Below are 16,899 nucleotides of genomic sequence, written 5' to 3' on the forward strand. Positions count from 1 at the left end.
CCCATGGTCGGCGAGGGCCTTTCTGTGCGGAGTTTGCATGTTCTCCCCGTGTCCGCGTGGGTTTCCTCCGGGTGCTCCGGTTTCCCCCACAGTCCAAAGACATGCAGGTTAGGTTAATTGGTGACTCTAAATTGAGCGTAGGTGTGAATGTGAGTGTGAATGGTTGTCTGTGTCTATGTGTCAGCCCTGTGATGACCTGGTGACTTGTCCAGGGTGTACCCCGCCTTTCGCCCGTAGTCAGCTGGGATAGGCTCCAGCTTGCCTGCGACCCTGTAGAACAGGATAAAGCGGCTACAGATAATGGATGGATGGATGGGTTTCAAGTCCCAGCACTGCCAAGCTGTCACTTGGGCCCTTGGGGAAGGCCCCTAACCCTATCAGCTCAACCTAGCCACACTAACCCAACATAGAAGTGGGGAGAAAAAGATTTAAAAAATAAAAAAGAAGTAGGATTTTAAAATTGGAGCATTTTTGGGTTAAAATAAAATCAGCCACGATATTTTTAATTATTTAGTTTTGTGCTGGAGTTATTAGACAAATGTCTTTGCACTTCCGAGCCATACATGCCTAGGAAATTTTTTTTTTTAAAATCAAATTGTATACCTTTTTGTAATCAAAATTGGTCTTTCAGAGTTGTGGGGTTTTGTTTGTTTGTTTGTTTGTTTGTTGGTAACTGTCTCATACTGTTATGCAACCCAACCCAATAGTATGTTGAAGAAGAAAAAAAAACGTTTTGGACATATTCTCTCAAGCCATTTCATGAGGACAGTGTGCCATGATATTTATGATATATAAATATTCATAATATGCAAATTAGAAAACCGCCCACATGTCCTCTTATCACCCAATATAGCGAGTGGGATAGTTTACTGCTCTAAATTCGTCTCAACAAACTCTTAGGCTGGAAACGAGAGGACTTTAATTTTGAAAGAAGAGGTGCCGCATAAATTCTGGTTGCCAGGTCTGTGATTTTCCCTGAAATTATGTTCAACTGTATACAAATTGTCATTGAGATTGAGCCCATAATGCACAAATGATTTACATTAGTAAATTAATAGGTGATATGATTAATTATTTCATAAAATCCATGTAAATAGACTGCATTCAGTGTAATATATGGTGTGAGTCAGTGAACTGGTTCACACATTCTCATACAAATCATTATGCTTTATTTATGATGATTTATGTAGCCTAGAACATCGATATGCGACCATTCTGTTCTCTTTGGTGAAATAACCCTATAAGATAATTGTGTAGTTTTATTTATCGTCACATCATTAAAATGTATCGCATGATGTTACATTGACGTTGGATCCGAAGCCAGGGGTGCCAGGCCTTCAATTCATCTTCAACCTGTTCATTATCATGCTAGCTGAATGGAATATATCTGATATACCACTCAACTCCAGCCAATATTATTTAAATATGTCACTCAGATCTGTGATTGTATGAAGAATGCAAGTTTTTCAACACGAGAAGATAAACTTCATATCTTCAAGCCAACGTGTCATTTTCTTTTTATTACATCAACACATTCACAAACAAAAAGTACCTAAAATTTATCAAAACATAATTTTCATCGATTTCCTCATGTGATTTTGGTTCTCCATGTCCCGGATGGAGCTCGGATGAAAAATACAAGTGCTGTATTTCCCAGTAAAACACTCATGTCTGTATAATATAAAAGAATATTAAATTTTTTTCTTAAAAAAATGCTCAAATACAATGTGTAAATACAATATTAATCCGGATTAGGGATTTATACACTTAAAATGTATATCTGGATATTGATCTATTTCTGTAAAATTGCTTTGTGACAGTGTTGATTGTTAAAAGCAATCGACACAAAGTTAAAATGAATATTTCTGTGTTATGTTAATGTAAATGTATAAATATATTACAGGATGGGTGGCACGGTGGTGTAGTGGTTAGCACTGTCGCCTCACAGCAAGAAGTTTCTGGGTTCGAGCCCAGTCACTGACGAGGCCCTTTCTGTGTGGAGTTTGCATGTTCTCCTCCGGGTGCTCCGGTTTCCCCCACAGTCCAAAGACATGCAGGTTAGGTTAACTGGTGACTCTAAATTGAGCGTAGGTGTGAATGTGAGTGTGAATGGTTGTCTGTGTCTATGTGTCAGCCCTGTGATGACCTGGCGACTTGTCCAGGGTGTACCCCGCCTTTCGCCCGTAGTCAGCTGGGATAGGATCCAGCTTGCCTGCGACCCTGTAGAACAGGATACAGATAATGGATGGATGGATGGATGGATGGATATTACAGGATATGTGACAGTGCAGTTATAATTTTAAGATTTAAAATAGTGTTTTAGGGGCGGCACGGTGGTGTAGTGGTTAGCGCTGTCACCTCACAGCAAGAAGGTCCGGGTTCGAGCCCCGTGGCCGACGAGGGCCTTTCTGTATGGAGTTTGCATGTTCTCCCCGTGTCCGCGTGGGTTTCCTCCGGGTGCTCCGGTTTCCCCCACAGTCCAAAGACATGCAGGTTAGGTTAACTGGTGACTCTAAATTGAGCGTAGGTGTGAATGTGAGTGTGAATGGTTGTCTGTGTCTATGTGTCAGCCCTGTGATGACCTGGCGACTTGTCCAGGGTGTACCCCGCCTTTCACCCGTAGTCAGCTGGGATAGGCTCCAGCTTGCCTGCGACCCTGTAGAACAGGATAAAGCGGCTACAGATAATGAGATGAGATGAGATGAGATGAGATGATAATCCTGGGCTGGTGATGAGGTGTAAGTTTTTGGATTATTTTTTACAGACCTGGCAACCCGGCCACCCACTATTCTAAGAGCAAGAGAGGGGAAACAAAAAAACCCTTATGATTTTTGCAGGTTTAAAGTGTGAACATTTAGATGGAAACATTTGGACCCTCGCATAGCTCCAGCCAGTAAAACACACATACACACACACACAAAAAAAAAATCCAGCTGTTTGTGTTTCAGATGTTCTGTTATTTCTGCACATGTTATTGTTAAGCGGTTGAAAAGTAACAAGGGCACTTTTAATTCTGAGCAGAGTTCAGATGATTATCAAGAAGACCTTTGGTACAGTGTGACGGCTCAAGTGCACGTTGACACACACACACACATCTGGTCTGAACTCGTAACTGCTGTCCAGGTTAAAAGCTGATTAAACCTGCTTTCAACACAACGCTTTTGGTACAATGTGGAGTACTTCCGGTGTTTAGGTGTCATTCAGGCTTTAGGGTGAAGAAGAGGCACTTAATGGATTGAAAAAACAAACAAACAAACAAAACATCTGGAAGAAGTTAGCATCAGTAACAATGTTTATCTACAGAGTGCTGAGCTTGGGTTTAATGCTGAGCCTTGTGGATTTGATCTCACAACCTGTTGCAGGTGAGTAAACACAGTGACACTCATTCAGTTTCATAGTTACTCTGAAACTCATCATACTGAAGCTGTTTGGTCATACAGATCTCTCAGATGTGGTTTCATATCAGACTTTAGGGTGGCAAGGTTCATTTTTGCCCCCCATCCAGATCACAGCAAAAATTAGTTCAGTACATCCTGGACAACTGCTACACACAGTACCAGTCAAAAGTTTGGACACCTTCTCATTCAATGGTTTTTATTTTATTTTTATTAAGTCACTTCATGTCTTAGTCATGATGATGTCGTTTCTCTTTACTTAGTTGTTCACTTCTTGGCATAATATTTATGGATTACTACAGTTGTAGCCGCTTTATCCTGTTCTACAGGGTCGCAGGCAAGCTGGAGCCTATCCCAGCTGACTACGGGCGAAAGGCGGGGTACACCCTGGACAAGTCGCCAGGTCATCACAGGGCTGACACATAGACACAGACAACCATTCACACTCACATTCACACCTACGCTCAATTTAGAGTCACCAGTTAAGCTAACCTGCATGTCTTTGGACTGTGGGGGAAACCGGAGCACCCGGAGGAAACCCACGCGGACACGGGGAGAACATGCAAACTCCACACAGAAAGGCCCTCGCCGGCCACGGGGCTCGAACCCAGGACCTTCTTGCTGTGAGGCGACAGCGCTAACCACTACACCACCGTGCTGCCCCAGTTGTAGAATAGGGCTATTTATTTATTTATTTTTATTATTATTATTTGATGATTAAGAAGTTAAGAAACTCGTCCACTATAATTAACTTTTGAGAGACACGCCTGTTAATTGAAAAGCATTCCTGGTGACTACCTCATGAAGCTGGTTAAGATAACGCCAACAGATGTCTAAAGTGTCATCAAGGTACACACTGGACACTTTCGAAGAACCTAAAATATGAAACATTTTTTGTATTTTCATGCTTTTTTGTTTATTAGATAATTCCATAAATATGTCACTTCATAGTTCTGATGTCTTCAGTATTCTTCTACAATGTAGAAAATAGTCGAAATACAGAAAAAAAACCCTGAAGAGACAAGTTGAGCATCACTCTCCATCCAGCATCCAGTCACTAAAAGAGGTCGTTGTTGAAGAATGGAAAAAGATTGATGTTGCAAAATGTCGCCAACTTGTTCATTCCATGCCTAGAAGACTTGGTGCTGTCATTAAAAATCATGGAGGCCGTACAAAGTACTAGATGGAGTAGTTTTTGTTGTGGGGTGTATTCATTTTTGCACCACCCTAATTTGAGTAAAACTGAAAAATGTGTAATCTAAGTTATATTATTAACCTTACTTTCACGTAATAAGTTAAACAGGTGTTATATTAAACTTTGTCCTTTCAACATTTTGGAAATTGTTTGTGTTCATTGAAATATTGTTTAAAGTGTTACTTTTCAAAGGGGGTGTACTCATTTACGCTCAGCACTTTACGTGTTCCTACACTCTCAGAAAATAAAGTATGTTATTGTATCTTTAGGGGTCCAGCAGCTTATTACTGACACAGTACTCACTAAAGTACTTATTTGTACCCTTTATATACTACTTGGGAACATGTATGTACCATTTTGCCCCTAAAAATGATATGTACCCCCTCGGGGGTGCATTAGTGTAGACCAGGGGTATTCAATTAAAAGTCACTGAGGTCCAGTTATTAAATTTTGTCCAAGTAGAAGGTCCGACCCGAAGTCCAGCTTGTGTCTTATAGCCTTCCCCTATGTCCACATTTGCATATGGTTTCAACAATATTTATTGTTCATTTCCAATGCAGGAAATGAACTGAGTGCACAACTATCTCTTGTACCATAAATAAAAGTCGTCCCAGGAAAATAAATTCAAGGCCTTTATTTCAGATTAAAGAAAACAGAAACCTCAGAATAAAATAAATAAAAAAGCGCAAACAGAGTGGAATAACTCCTTTTTCTCTTAAATTAAAGCGTTCCCAACCTGAAGAATTGAAGGCCTACACTTCAAGTAAAAAAGTCAACTCAGAAAACATTAACTAAAAAGTGCAAACAGAGCATTGACTTCACATTTTCTCTTCTTTGTTCTTAAAATAAGGAGGTCCCAGCCTAAAAAAATGAGGGCCTACTTTTCAAGAAAAAAAAAAAGTCCACATTTTCAGAAAACAAGTGGCTTTTTGGGGGGGAAATGCAAACAGAACATTTTTCTTTGAACTTTTCTCTTTTAATTCTTCTTCTTTTACTTTTCTTAATGAGAAAAATGGGCATGTGGCTGACCTGCCAGTAATTTAAATCTTGGTTGGAATGGAGTTAGCGCCATTCTCATGCAGATATGCAGGTGTTCATTGTTGAGCCTAGAACGGTACTTGGTTTTGACAATGTTCATAGTGGAAAAAGCTGACTCACAGCTGTACAGTAAGTTGATCCAAACATAGTCAAGGTGTGCAGTGCTCCTTTGGTTAGACCAGGGAACACACTCTCAGAAACAGTCTGTAACCAGAAAGTAGCAGGGTCAGTTGTCTCAAAATGCTCTTTTAAAGGACCCATGGCATGGTGGTTTGTTGATGCTTTAAACGGGCTCGTGGAGGTTTCCGGATGTTATATCCGCAGCCTTTCTCGAAATTAACCCTCGGCACATAAATATAGCCTCCTGGGAGAAAGCCCCATTTCAGCGCTTTTCCCAGTGCGTCGTTTTGCTAATGAGAAGCAGGAGGCGGGGAAGGGTGGGGGTGGGCCATGGGGGGAGGGGCTTGACCAAGCTGTGCACACACATACTCGCTGCTATCAGCGCCTGTAGCCACACTGCTAAGACAAAACCCCGTTCTCCCTCGGACTCCTTTCGTAAACTCAACGTGACACAGAGAACAGAGAGAGAGAGTGTTCGGAGTGGTAGTTTACGAACGTATAATACCCTAGGCTTGAACACGCACTCCATAACTAAAGAGGATAGAAGCAGCAACTACAACAACATATCGCTTATCCAACAGAAGACATGCATTGCGGAGCAATAGTCAAACATAAGTTCATAAGTTACAGTCAATTTCCAGACTAAACTCAGTTTAACAGAGCATGCTGCATGCTCTTTAGTTTTGTAGCGCAGATTACCTGGCTAACTGCAGGAAGCGGTTAGCTGCACAGCTAATGTAGCCATTGCTGGGCTAACGCACCGATTTTAAAACACGGCAAAACAACTTAACAGTTATACACTTACTTGTTTGGTGTTTGTTGCTGATGCGGCAGGGATGCTTGGTACGGACCCAGGCTTCAGTGACAGTTGATGTGCAAAACCTGCCCTGTACTGTCCCAAGTTGTGGAAACATTCATCAGGAAAATGCTTCCGACAAACATACACCGTCTTAGGTAGACTCGACGGCGTATTATTGGAGTAAATAAAATTAAGCCACTGCGTCTTCAGGGGCTCTCCCGTCGGCAGTAAAAACAGACTCCTTTCTGTGTTGTCACATCCATGTACAGCGCAATTTCCATGTTTCGCTCGCTTAGGTGATGCCATGTTGTTGTGTCCTCCCTCTATGTTCTCCTCACTACAACTGGGCGGGGCAATCCATACAGTGGGTGGGAATCCAGAGGGGGGGCGTGGGGATCATCTCCCTTGCTGACGTAGTAAAGGGAAGAGTTTATCAACGCGCCGTTTTGACGCGTCATTCTCAAATGTTGGGCATAGTTTGGTTTACACATTATGAAATTTCTAGCCACTGGGGTGACTTAAGAAGGTCAGAGGAACTCATTTTAACGTTAAAAAACCTCAGAAAGTGAAAACTTCATGCCATGGGACCTTTAATGCAGCATTTCCTTGCAGATCAATGTCTCAGCAACGGCGTTTAAGCACTCCTTCACAACTGTCCCGTCACTAAATGTTTTTTTATGTTGCCCCAAAATCCACGCTACTTTTAAGGAACATTCGTTTGCACATTGCTGGGCTGTAAATGTATGTGTGATGAGTCGGGTAGACCTGTCATACTGTGCTTGCAGTTGGGTTATTTTGCGCCCTCAGCTCGGACTTCAGGGGATAACTTTGCTCAAAAGAGCTGTGCTTCGTTTCGTAGTGGCGCTTCACGTTGCCGCTTTTAATTAATGCCACGTTTTCGGAGCATATGAGGCACACTGGTTTTGAACTGCTCGCCGGAAGAATGAACATATATTTCTCCGTCCATTCATCTTTAAAACAACGATTTTTTTTGTCTACTTTCTGCCGCCTTTTGGAGCAAGCCATGTTGTCTCGGTTGGTTGTCTCTGAACTTAACTCTCTTCCTCTCTGCTTGTTGCTCTGCTGTGGTGCGCTGGGTAAACTAACGATTTTATTGGCTCAACTGAGTGAAGCTGTTGTCGTATTAACTGGAGTAGCAGCGCCCGCTGTCAATAGCCACGATCATCCAAAATAATGCTCCATGAAAATTACTTAATCTCGTGAATTGACCATTGGTCACGGGTCCGGACAGAACCATCACTGGGTCTGGATCCGGACCGAGGTCCGCCATTTGGTGATGCCTGGTGTAGACTGTACTTCAGGGGACATAAATGGACTCCTGCTAGAACAGTACCCTTATTTCTGACAGCGTATTGAAATCCCCACAGTGAGTGTACATGTCAGCTCTGTCTTGATTTATCTGTTCATCTCGCTCCTCCAGCTCAGTCTTGTGAAGGTCACTGTGGTGAAAAATTGGCTTCCTGTTCCTGCGAGCCGACATGCGAGACCTTACTGAACTGCTGTACAGATGTGAAACAGTTCTGCCTGGACATCTCTCCTCACTCTGGCTCTCTACTCGGAGGAACCGACTTCAAACTGCTCAACGTCAAGTTTGACAAGAACCTTAACCTCACCTGCAGGTAAGAAGAAAGTCGGGGTTTACCAAGGATGTTCTTTAAAGGTCCCATGGCATGAAATTTTCACTTTCTGAGGTTTTTTAACGTTAAAATGAGTTCCTCTGACCTTCTTAAGTCACCCCAGTGGCTAGAAATTTCTAATGTGTAAACCAAACTATGCCCAACATTTGAGAATGGCGCGTCAAAACGGCGCATTGATAAGCTCTTCCCTTTACTACGTCAGCAAGGGAGATGATCCCCACGCCCCCCCTCTGGATTCCCACCCACCGTATGGATTGCCCCGCCCAGTTGTAATGAGGAGACCATAGAGGATACAACAACATGGCATCACCTAAGCGAGCGAAACATGGAAATTGCGCTGTACATGGATGTGACAACACAGAAAAGAGTCTGTTTTTACTGCCGACGGGGAGAGCCCCTGAAGACGCAGTGGCTTAATTTTATTTACTCCAATAATACGCCGTCGAGTCTACCTAAGACGGTGTATGTTTGTCGGAAGCATTTTCCTGAGGAATGTTTCCACAACTTGGGACAGTACAGGGCAGGTTTTGCACATCAACTGTCACTGAAGCCTGGGTCCGTACCAAGCATCCCTGCCGCATCAGCCACAAACACCAAACAAGTAAGTGTATAACTGTTAAGTCGTTTTGCCGTGTTTTAAAATCGGTGCGTTTGCAATGGCTACATTAGCTGTGCAGCTAACCACTTCCTGCAGTTAGCCAGGTACTCTGCGCTACCTCTGTTATAATAGCCAATCAAAACAGTTTTTACAAAGACACCCACATTCTTTTTTTTTGTCACTTGTTCATTTTGTTTGTTTGTTCAGTAAAAACCCAAACATTTGTTGAATTTATTTTATTTCCTCGCGTCGCACCTTAATGACGTCAGAGTGCGGTATTTTTCCCTGATTCTGGGCTGGGGTGTCGTGACTGGCAGAGCAGCTCCATCGCTGCGATCCATTGAAAGTCAGCCCTAGATCCAATCTTTTGTCGGGAGCTGAGGTCGCGCGGGCGGCCCTCCAGCGGCACCGGCCGCCCGTGGAGGCAGCGATTCTCCCAGGGGCGAGTTGGGGGGAGGAAACGGCAAAGTCCCCACTCCTCCATGGTAAAACTGCTCAGTTTTACCATGGGCCTGAGGCTGAAAAAAACCCGACAAAGTCCCAGTTTTACCATGGGCTCGAGTTGTACCATTTTTTTTAGACAGGGCGGACAGACCAGGGCATTCGCCCGCCTGGCCGTGCCCGACGAGGAGCGCTCTCAGCTGGCTTGGGAGGCAGACGGCAGCCCCTCCCCCTCCCCCCATGGCACGCCCCCACCCTCTACCCTTCCCCGCCTCCATGCTTCTCATTAGCAAAACGACGCACTGGGAAAAGGGCTGAAATGGGGCTTTCTTCCAGGAGGCTATATCTACGTTCCGAGGGTTCATTTCGAGAAAGGCTGCGGATATAACATCTGGAAGCCTCCACGATCCCGTTTAAAGCATCAACAAACCACCATGCCATGGGTCCTTTAACACGTATAGAAGGAAATTATTAAACATGGCTGTTCTGCTGAAGACTGGGACATGTACGCCCTCTTTATATTTATGCTTACTGTACATCTAGAGTATTTTGCAGAGCAGTCTGCAAAAGCAGCCCATCAATATGATGCTACCACCACCATGCTTCACAGTGTAGAGGGTGTTCTCAGGGTGATAAATGATGTTGAGTTTCTGCCAAACAATATTGCCAAAAAAAAAAAAAAGCTACGTTTTGCTCTCAACAGAGAATCTTTTTCTGATTCAGCATATGTTTTGGTGAATTTATAAACCTTTTCCCCTCAACACTCTTCCACAATGTGTAGATTTGTGCATGGTATGGTTGTGAACATCTTAAGAGGCATTGTCAGCAAAAAACAACCAAAATGACTAATAGTTTGGAAAATGGTATCTCTCATATTTTGTCAAAAGGCAGTACCTGGGCACTTGTTATATGTGGTACAGGATCAGACCCCAGGGTCCAGCGGTTGTCATGGTAACTGTGGTAGAAATATTTGGGTCTCTGGGCCATAACTCATTTAGTGGAAAATGCCATTTTTTAAACACTTTTACACAGTTTCTACCCACATCGTTGAAAATAAAACGTATTGGCCTGATAATACCAGCAACCCTTCCTTTTGCAAGTAAGAGATCGAGTTCTTGCCTCCTCTGTGGCTGAGTTGGTTTAATGTGACCGTGACCTTTATAGCCACTGGCACCATACCCAAAATTGGCTAACTTCAGGATCAAATATCTCGAATCGCACCCAGAGATTTAATTTGCACATGCACAGGTCTAATCAGACTTATGTCAATAAAAAAAAATACCATCAAGTCATGGTTGGATCTAAACTGTGTGTTTCCACACAGGGGCAAATGTTCCACAGTCACTAAGGCAACCGCTGGACCCTGGGGTCTGATATTGTGTCACGCGTAACAGGCGCCTAGGTACTGTCTTTGGACAAAATATGATGAAAATCTGTGTGATACCATTTTCCATCTAAGTGCTGGTTTTTCTCTGACAATGCCTTTTAAACCATCTGAACTGTGGATCTCTCCAACTTCTTCAGAGTTACCTGTGGCCTCTTGATGGCTTCTCTGATTAATTCTGTCTTTACCTCATCACTGGCTTTTGGTGGATAGCCTCCTCTTGGCAGATTTTTAAAAATACTGTATTTAATGATGAAGAATGTTTGGGATACTTTATGATAATCAAATCCTGATTGATATAGAAATGATAAATTATAGCCCACTACAAGGGCACTCAGAGAGTGAAGACTTCCAGCAAGGCCAAATGCTGTATCTTGCGACATTAGAGCAATTCCAGCGTTATGGACGTGACACTTGAACTCAAAATGGCAACAAATGACCCAGTGCATGTTTTATCGTCTCCCAGTATTTAAACAGGTGTTGCATATTTTAAGGCTGTACCATACTGGAGAAGTGATAGAACAAGAACAATTCCCATAGTACATCTAGGGCATGCCAGAAAATGCCAATAAAAGATGCGTTATGGATGTGACAGAAAAAGTATCACTTTTCTTGGGTGACTGTACATTTTTATCAAACTCTGTGAAATTGTAAACCTAATGTCGAAATGGAGAGATCCATTTGATAGAGGGGTCCAAGGTGAATATTAAAAAATCTTTGTTTAAAATATTTTGTACTTCATGCAGAGTTTCGGAAGGAAAAGTCAGCGTTATGGATGTGACGAAATTCCGTTACGGATGTGACGCGTCTGAAATAGACATGGCATATGTTTAGAAAATCAGCAATTTAACCACCATAACCCTTTGAAAAACTCTCTAAATATCAGCTAAAACTATCAAAGTTCTTAAATAATATTTAGGATGGCTATTGTTTTGCTGTTTTGTGGATTTTAGCATACATTTCTGTGGCTTGTGGCAATAATATAGAATTGTACATGATCAAAGTTGATTTTAGCTTGGGTTTTACATTATAAGAAAGAAAGACTGACAGTGACATATTAGGTTGGTTACAAATTGGTTCAACTTATTCACATCTGTAAAATACAGGCCTAGGTGAGATCTCTGGGAGTGGTTTTGATGTATTACATGTTGCTTTATTTTTGCATGGTGAGGTTGACATTTGCATGGAATTGCCCATTAGCGAAAGTGAAACTAAATTTGTGGATCCACCACGAAGCAGACTTGGATCCAGTCAAAAATTTAATGGGTTCTTCCTTGGTCTATGCTACACCTTTCCACCAAGTTTCATGGAAATAGGATCAGTAGGTTTTGCAAAAAATCCTACTTATGTACAACCAAACAACACTGAAAACATAACCTCCTTAGTGTAGGTAACACTAAAATTTGGTTTGATCTTCAACAGGATTGGTTTGTAAATGACGTGTGTGTGTGTGTGTGTGTGTGTGTGTGTGTGTGTGTGTGTAGGTTTAAGTCTGAGATCATGACTCGGGGCTACGTGGACACGGACGGTGTGGGTCACTGTATCTCGCCCCTACTTTTTGAGTCCGGCTGGATCCCGTTTAAGGTTTCCACTGATGGAATAAACTATAACCGAGCTGGACGATGGCTCTCAGGTCAGACCTACATCTCAGTTTAACTCCTAATTATTTAAATTCAGTGATTGATTGATATATACACTACCGTTCAAAAGTTTGGGGTCACCCAGACAATTTTGTGTTTTCCATGAAAAGTCCCACTTTTATTTCCCACCATAAGTTGTGAAATGAATAGAAAATATAGTCAAGACATTTTTCTGGCCATTTTGAGCATTTAATCGACCCCACAAATGTGATGCTCCAGAAACTCAATCTGCTCAAAGGAAGGTCAGTTTTATAGCTTCTCTAAAGAGCTCAACTGTTTTCAGCTGTGCTAACATGATTGTACAAGGGTTTTCTAATCATCCATTAGCCTTCTGAGGCAATGAGCAAACACATTGTACCATTAGAACACTGGAGTGAGAGTTGCTGGAAATGGGCCTCTATACACCTATGGAGATATTGCACCAAAAAACAGACATTTGCAGCTAGAATAGTCATTTACCACATTAGCAATGTATAGAGTGGATTTCTGATTAGTTTAAAGTGATCTTCATTGAAAAGAACAGAGCTTTTCTTTCAAAAATAAGGACATTTCAAAGTGACCCCAAACTTTTGAACGGTAGTGTGTGTGTGTGTGTGTGTGTGTCTATATATATATATATATATATATATATATATATATATATATATATATATATATATATATATATATATAAAATTTTAAAATATGATTTGGCTTATTGTGATGGGTTAATCAGTGCACCACAGTAAGCTGAGTGTGAAGTATAAGCTCATCCTGGTGAATGGGACTCAGTGGCAGTATTATGGTACGCCGGGCGTCGATGGGATTCTGTTCATGGTGTGGAATTCATCTCTAATTAAAGCTGAGAGAGTGAATGTCGAGCTGTGGGGCTATGAAGAGTTTGGTAAGTGATGCAGAACCGTCCACTACAACATTTTTAACTCTCAAATAACTGTGATGAATAATTTTCCCAAAAGCTCCACACATTCACCACAGTCTTACTTGAAATCCAATTTTGTTGTGGTAGTGTTACTATTTTGTAAATTCACCAAAAAATTGAACCAGTATGAGTGAATTAGAGATGATGTGTGATATCCACCAGTGCTGATGATGTTCTGACCTATAGGAGAGCCGTATTCTGATGAGTGGAGGGCCGAGTGGAAGTATCTTTACTCTGTCGGAAAGAATGTGGCCAATAAGGGGGAATTCAGCTTCGTCCCAACACCCAGAGAAATGCCACTGGCGCAGTGGCACATGGGCAGCATGAGGGTCAGTCCGAGCACCGAACCTGACGGCACATGGTATGATTTCCTTCTCATTTGAGTTTTAGTTTGAATTAATTTCACTTTTAGAAGGAAGGATGGATTTTCTGATTGACTGTGAATATGTAAAAATATAGAGGCAACACAGCACAATTCGAATTTTCTTTTCTTTTTTTTTTTTTTAAAGGAAGACTGCCTTTCAGATTTTTCAAGTGTAGGTCATAAAAATAATTTTTCCGAACACCCACTTATTTTTGTTTAGTGGACCAATAGCTACTGAATTCAAATCGCAGACTTCCAATTTTATAAATTTTCTTAAATAGAACAATTAATGAATTTATTTCCACGTGGCCCTAAATTCTCCACTATTTTTTCCTGCTTCACCATGACCCAATACAAGATACTACGTCATGCATGACATGGTGGGCTTTCCCCGTTCGCACAAGGCATTGTGGGATACAAATTTGAAACAGGAGAGAAAAATGGAGGACGTGAGTGTGTGAATGAAACGTGAAAGAGCGACTACAGTAACGGAAAGAAAGCGAGAAGAAAAGACTTTATGTTCTATACGAAGGAAAGGAAACGCAGGACCAAACTAATAAATATCGGCGCTCAGCGAGCACCTCGGTGTGATCAGCTGTTCGTTTAGCGACAGAATGATGGAACTTTCAGTGCACGCTCAAAGGGAAACCTGTAGATGGCAGTAATGCAACACTGTGGATGCCAGCTGCTGTAAAACCTAAAAGAAGTAGTAAACCTGTGCATGCACACACGGACTTCCTCTGTCTGCTTGACTGCGCGAAGCGAGCAATTTCATGCACATTATTTGCTTTAATCCCCTCAAATTAATTAAATAACTTGCCAGCCACAGAATGGTCTGATATTTTGTGAGATATTACAGAAATAAACATATATCACAATGACCACATTTCAGAGGGAAATAAATTTCACCGATTTTATGAAATCGAAAGGCCGTCTCGCTTTAAATTATGATCAAGCTGATGGTGCAGAATAATAAACTGTAAACATTTATTTATTTATTTATTTATTTTTAGGTTTGTCTTTTCCATAACTTACGGTACCTTATTTCTATTGCTAGGATTCTAACCATCTAGGCATGGTTTTTGCATTTTCTATTTCCATCTTAGTTTTTAGTTTAAGCCCCTTATAGTTTTTCTTTTGTTCTATTAGGCACTGGTTTTTTTTTTTTTAGGTATTTATTTCTTGTACGTTTCTTAATTTATATAGTTTATTTTGAACTTGTATTTTAAAGTGCTGATGACACGAACATGACTCTATGCAATTTCTTAAATAAACTATACAACATGGCAAACATGTTAGATTTCTGTTATAATTACGTGAAAAGAAGCTGTTGTTACGCGAATATCCAACTTTTAATTGCACAGCGCAAGAAAACTGGGTCCGTGGCTCGCGGCCATGTTGTGACGTCAGCGGAAGAACACGCTGCGGTTCACTGGCTGTTCTACTCAATGGAAATGGCGCATGAAAACGCCAGTGAACTCTCTAGTGCTAGCTCTTCAACAACCAAATACTGGCACTTTAAGCAGTGATCATGATGGCATGATTTTATCTGATTTTAAATAAATGAGATTGATAATAATGTGAATGTTCACAACTAGTACATACAAACTCTGCAGCTTCTGATTCAGCAGCTGCGTCATACTCCGCAAAAACATCAGCAAGAACCTACAATATAAATGGAAATGCAATACACTAAGCTCAAATGACTTTTGGAAAGTATAATTTCTAAATTTTTTCTACATATTCTTGAAGTCGGTCATCGGGGTACTTGCTGCCGTTCCCTAACAACGCATGGCAAAGGGTAAAGTGTAGTGTTGCTACGAGTACTTGCTAAAGCCTCCGGTGGAAGATCCTCGATGTGCTGATAAGACATACAGTTCTATATAACACACAAGTGTCACGATAATCACAAAACAGATGCAAATTCTTAAAATACCTAATTTTTAAGCAATCATGTGTTGATCTCTTCCGAATAGAATCTATGATAGCCTACCCTCTTTACCCTTTGCCTCTCGTTGGTAGGCGGCAGTTACATGAAAGCCGCAAGCTTTCACAAGCAAATACATGACTGATATCATGCCGACTTTATGATTACAGTTATGATTATCATGAATGTGTACTCTATGATGTGTACTCTATGAGCGCTCTGGAGCGAGTCACTTCCAAGATGGCTGCGCAGACCGCATGGTTACTATTTTTAGCATCATGTCGGAGCACTCTATAGCTCTACGTACCTTTATCTTATGTCGTTTCTCAACACATGTTCTGACAGGAGGACTGTCTTTGGAGGAGTCGGCTTGTCCCAGGCGACTGCTGGATCCGGCATAGCTACTAGTAGACCCCCTCCGGAATACTGTAGGCACTGCTGATGGTAGTAACACATGTTTGTGCTGAATTGAACACCCAAGAGATTCCTTTAAGCTGGGAAGGGTGTCAAAACAATCCAAATCGAAGTGTTCAGAGCACAGGACGGATGTTGGTGAGGGCTCCCACTTGTCACGAGTGCGCCTGACTTGCTTCACCCACTTCGCATGCAGCTCGGGATCTCTGGGAAACTTGAATAAACTTACCCCATCCTTGTGGGTTTTGGAGCAAAAGCCGGCAACACAACGCGAAGGCATAATAACTAATATATAAATATATATATATATATATATATATATATATATATATATATATATATATATATATATATATACAACCCTGATTCCAAAAAAGTTGGGACAAAGTACAAATTGTAAATGAAAATGGAATGCAATGATGTGGAAGTTTCAAAATTCCATATTTTATTCAGAATAGAACATGGATGACATATCAAATGTTTAAACTGAGAAAATGTATCATTTAAAGAGAAAAATTAGGTGATTTTAAATTTTATGACAACAACACATCTCAAAAAAGTTGGGACAAGGCCATGTTTCCCACTGTGAGACATCCCCTTTTCTCTTTACAACAGTCTGTAAACGTCTGGGGACTGAGGAGACAAGTTGCTCAAGTTTAGGGATAGGAATGTTAACCCATTCTTGTCTAATGTAGGATTCTAGTTGCTCAACTGTCTTAGGTCTTTTTTGTCGTATCTTCCGTTTTATGATGCGCCAAATGTTTTCTATGGGTGAAAGATCTGGACTGCAGGCTGGCCAGTTCAGTACCCGGACCCTTCTTCTACGCAGCCATGATGCTGTAATCGATGCAGTATGTGGTTTGGCATTGTCATGTTGGAAAATGCAAGGTCTTCCCTGAAAGGGACGTCATCTGGATGGGAGCATATGTTGCTCTAGAACCTGGATATACCTTTCAGCATTGATGGTGTCTTTCCAGATGTGTAAGCTGCCCATGCCACATGCACTA

General features: G+C 41.5%; 1 protein-coding gene across 1 annotated transcript in view; it reads left to right on the forward strand.

Annotated features, from left to right (window-relative positions):
- The first annotated feature begins 2,801 nt into the window (after window positions 1-2,801).
- Window positions 2,802-16,899, forward strand: part of susd2 (sushi domain containing 2) — a 79,610-nt gene continuing 65,512 nt past the window's right edge. Inside the window, exons 1-5 of the mRNA XM_060907471.1 lie at window positions 2,802-3,362; window positions 7,989-8,187; window positions 12,113-12,261; window positions 12,984-13,151; window positions 13,374-13,548. Coding sequence (XP_060763454.1) covers window positions 3,290-3,362; window positions 7,989-8,187; window positions 12,113-12,261; window positions 12,984-13,151; window positions 13,374-13,548 — 764 coding nt within the window. The 5' untranslated portion in view covers window positions 2,802-3,289. The remainder of the gene's footprint in view (window positions 3,363-7,988; window positions 8,188-12,112; window positions 12,262-12,983; window positions 13,152-13,373; window positions 13,549-16,899) is intronic.

The sequence above is a fragment of the Neoarius graeffei genome, chromosome 24 (genome assembly GCF_027579695.1).
Source record: "Neoarius graeffei isolate fNeoGra1 chromosome 24, fNeoGra1.pri, whole genome shotgun sequence".
Lineage (NCBI taxonomy): Eukaryota > Metazoa > Chordata > Actinopteri > Siluriformes > Ariidae > Neoarius > Neoarius graeffei.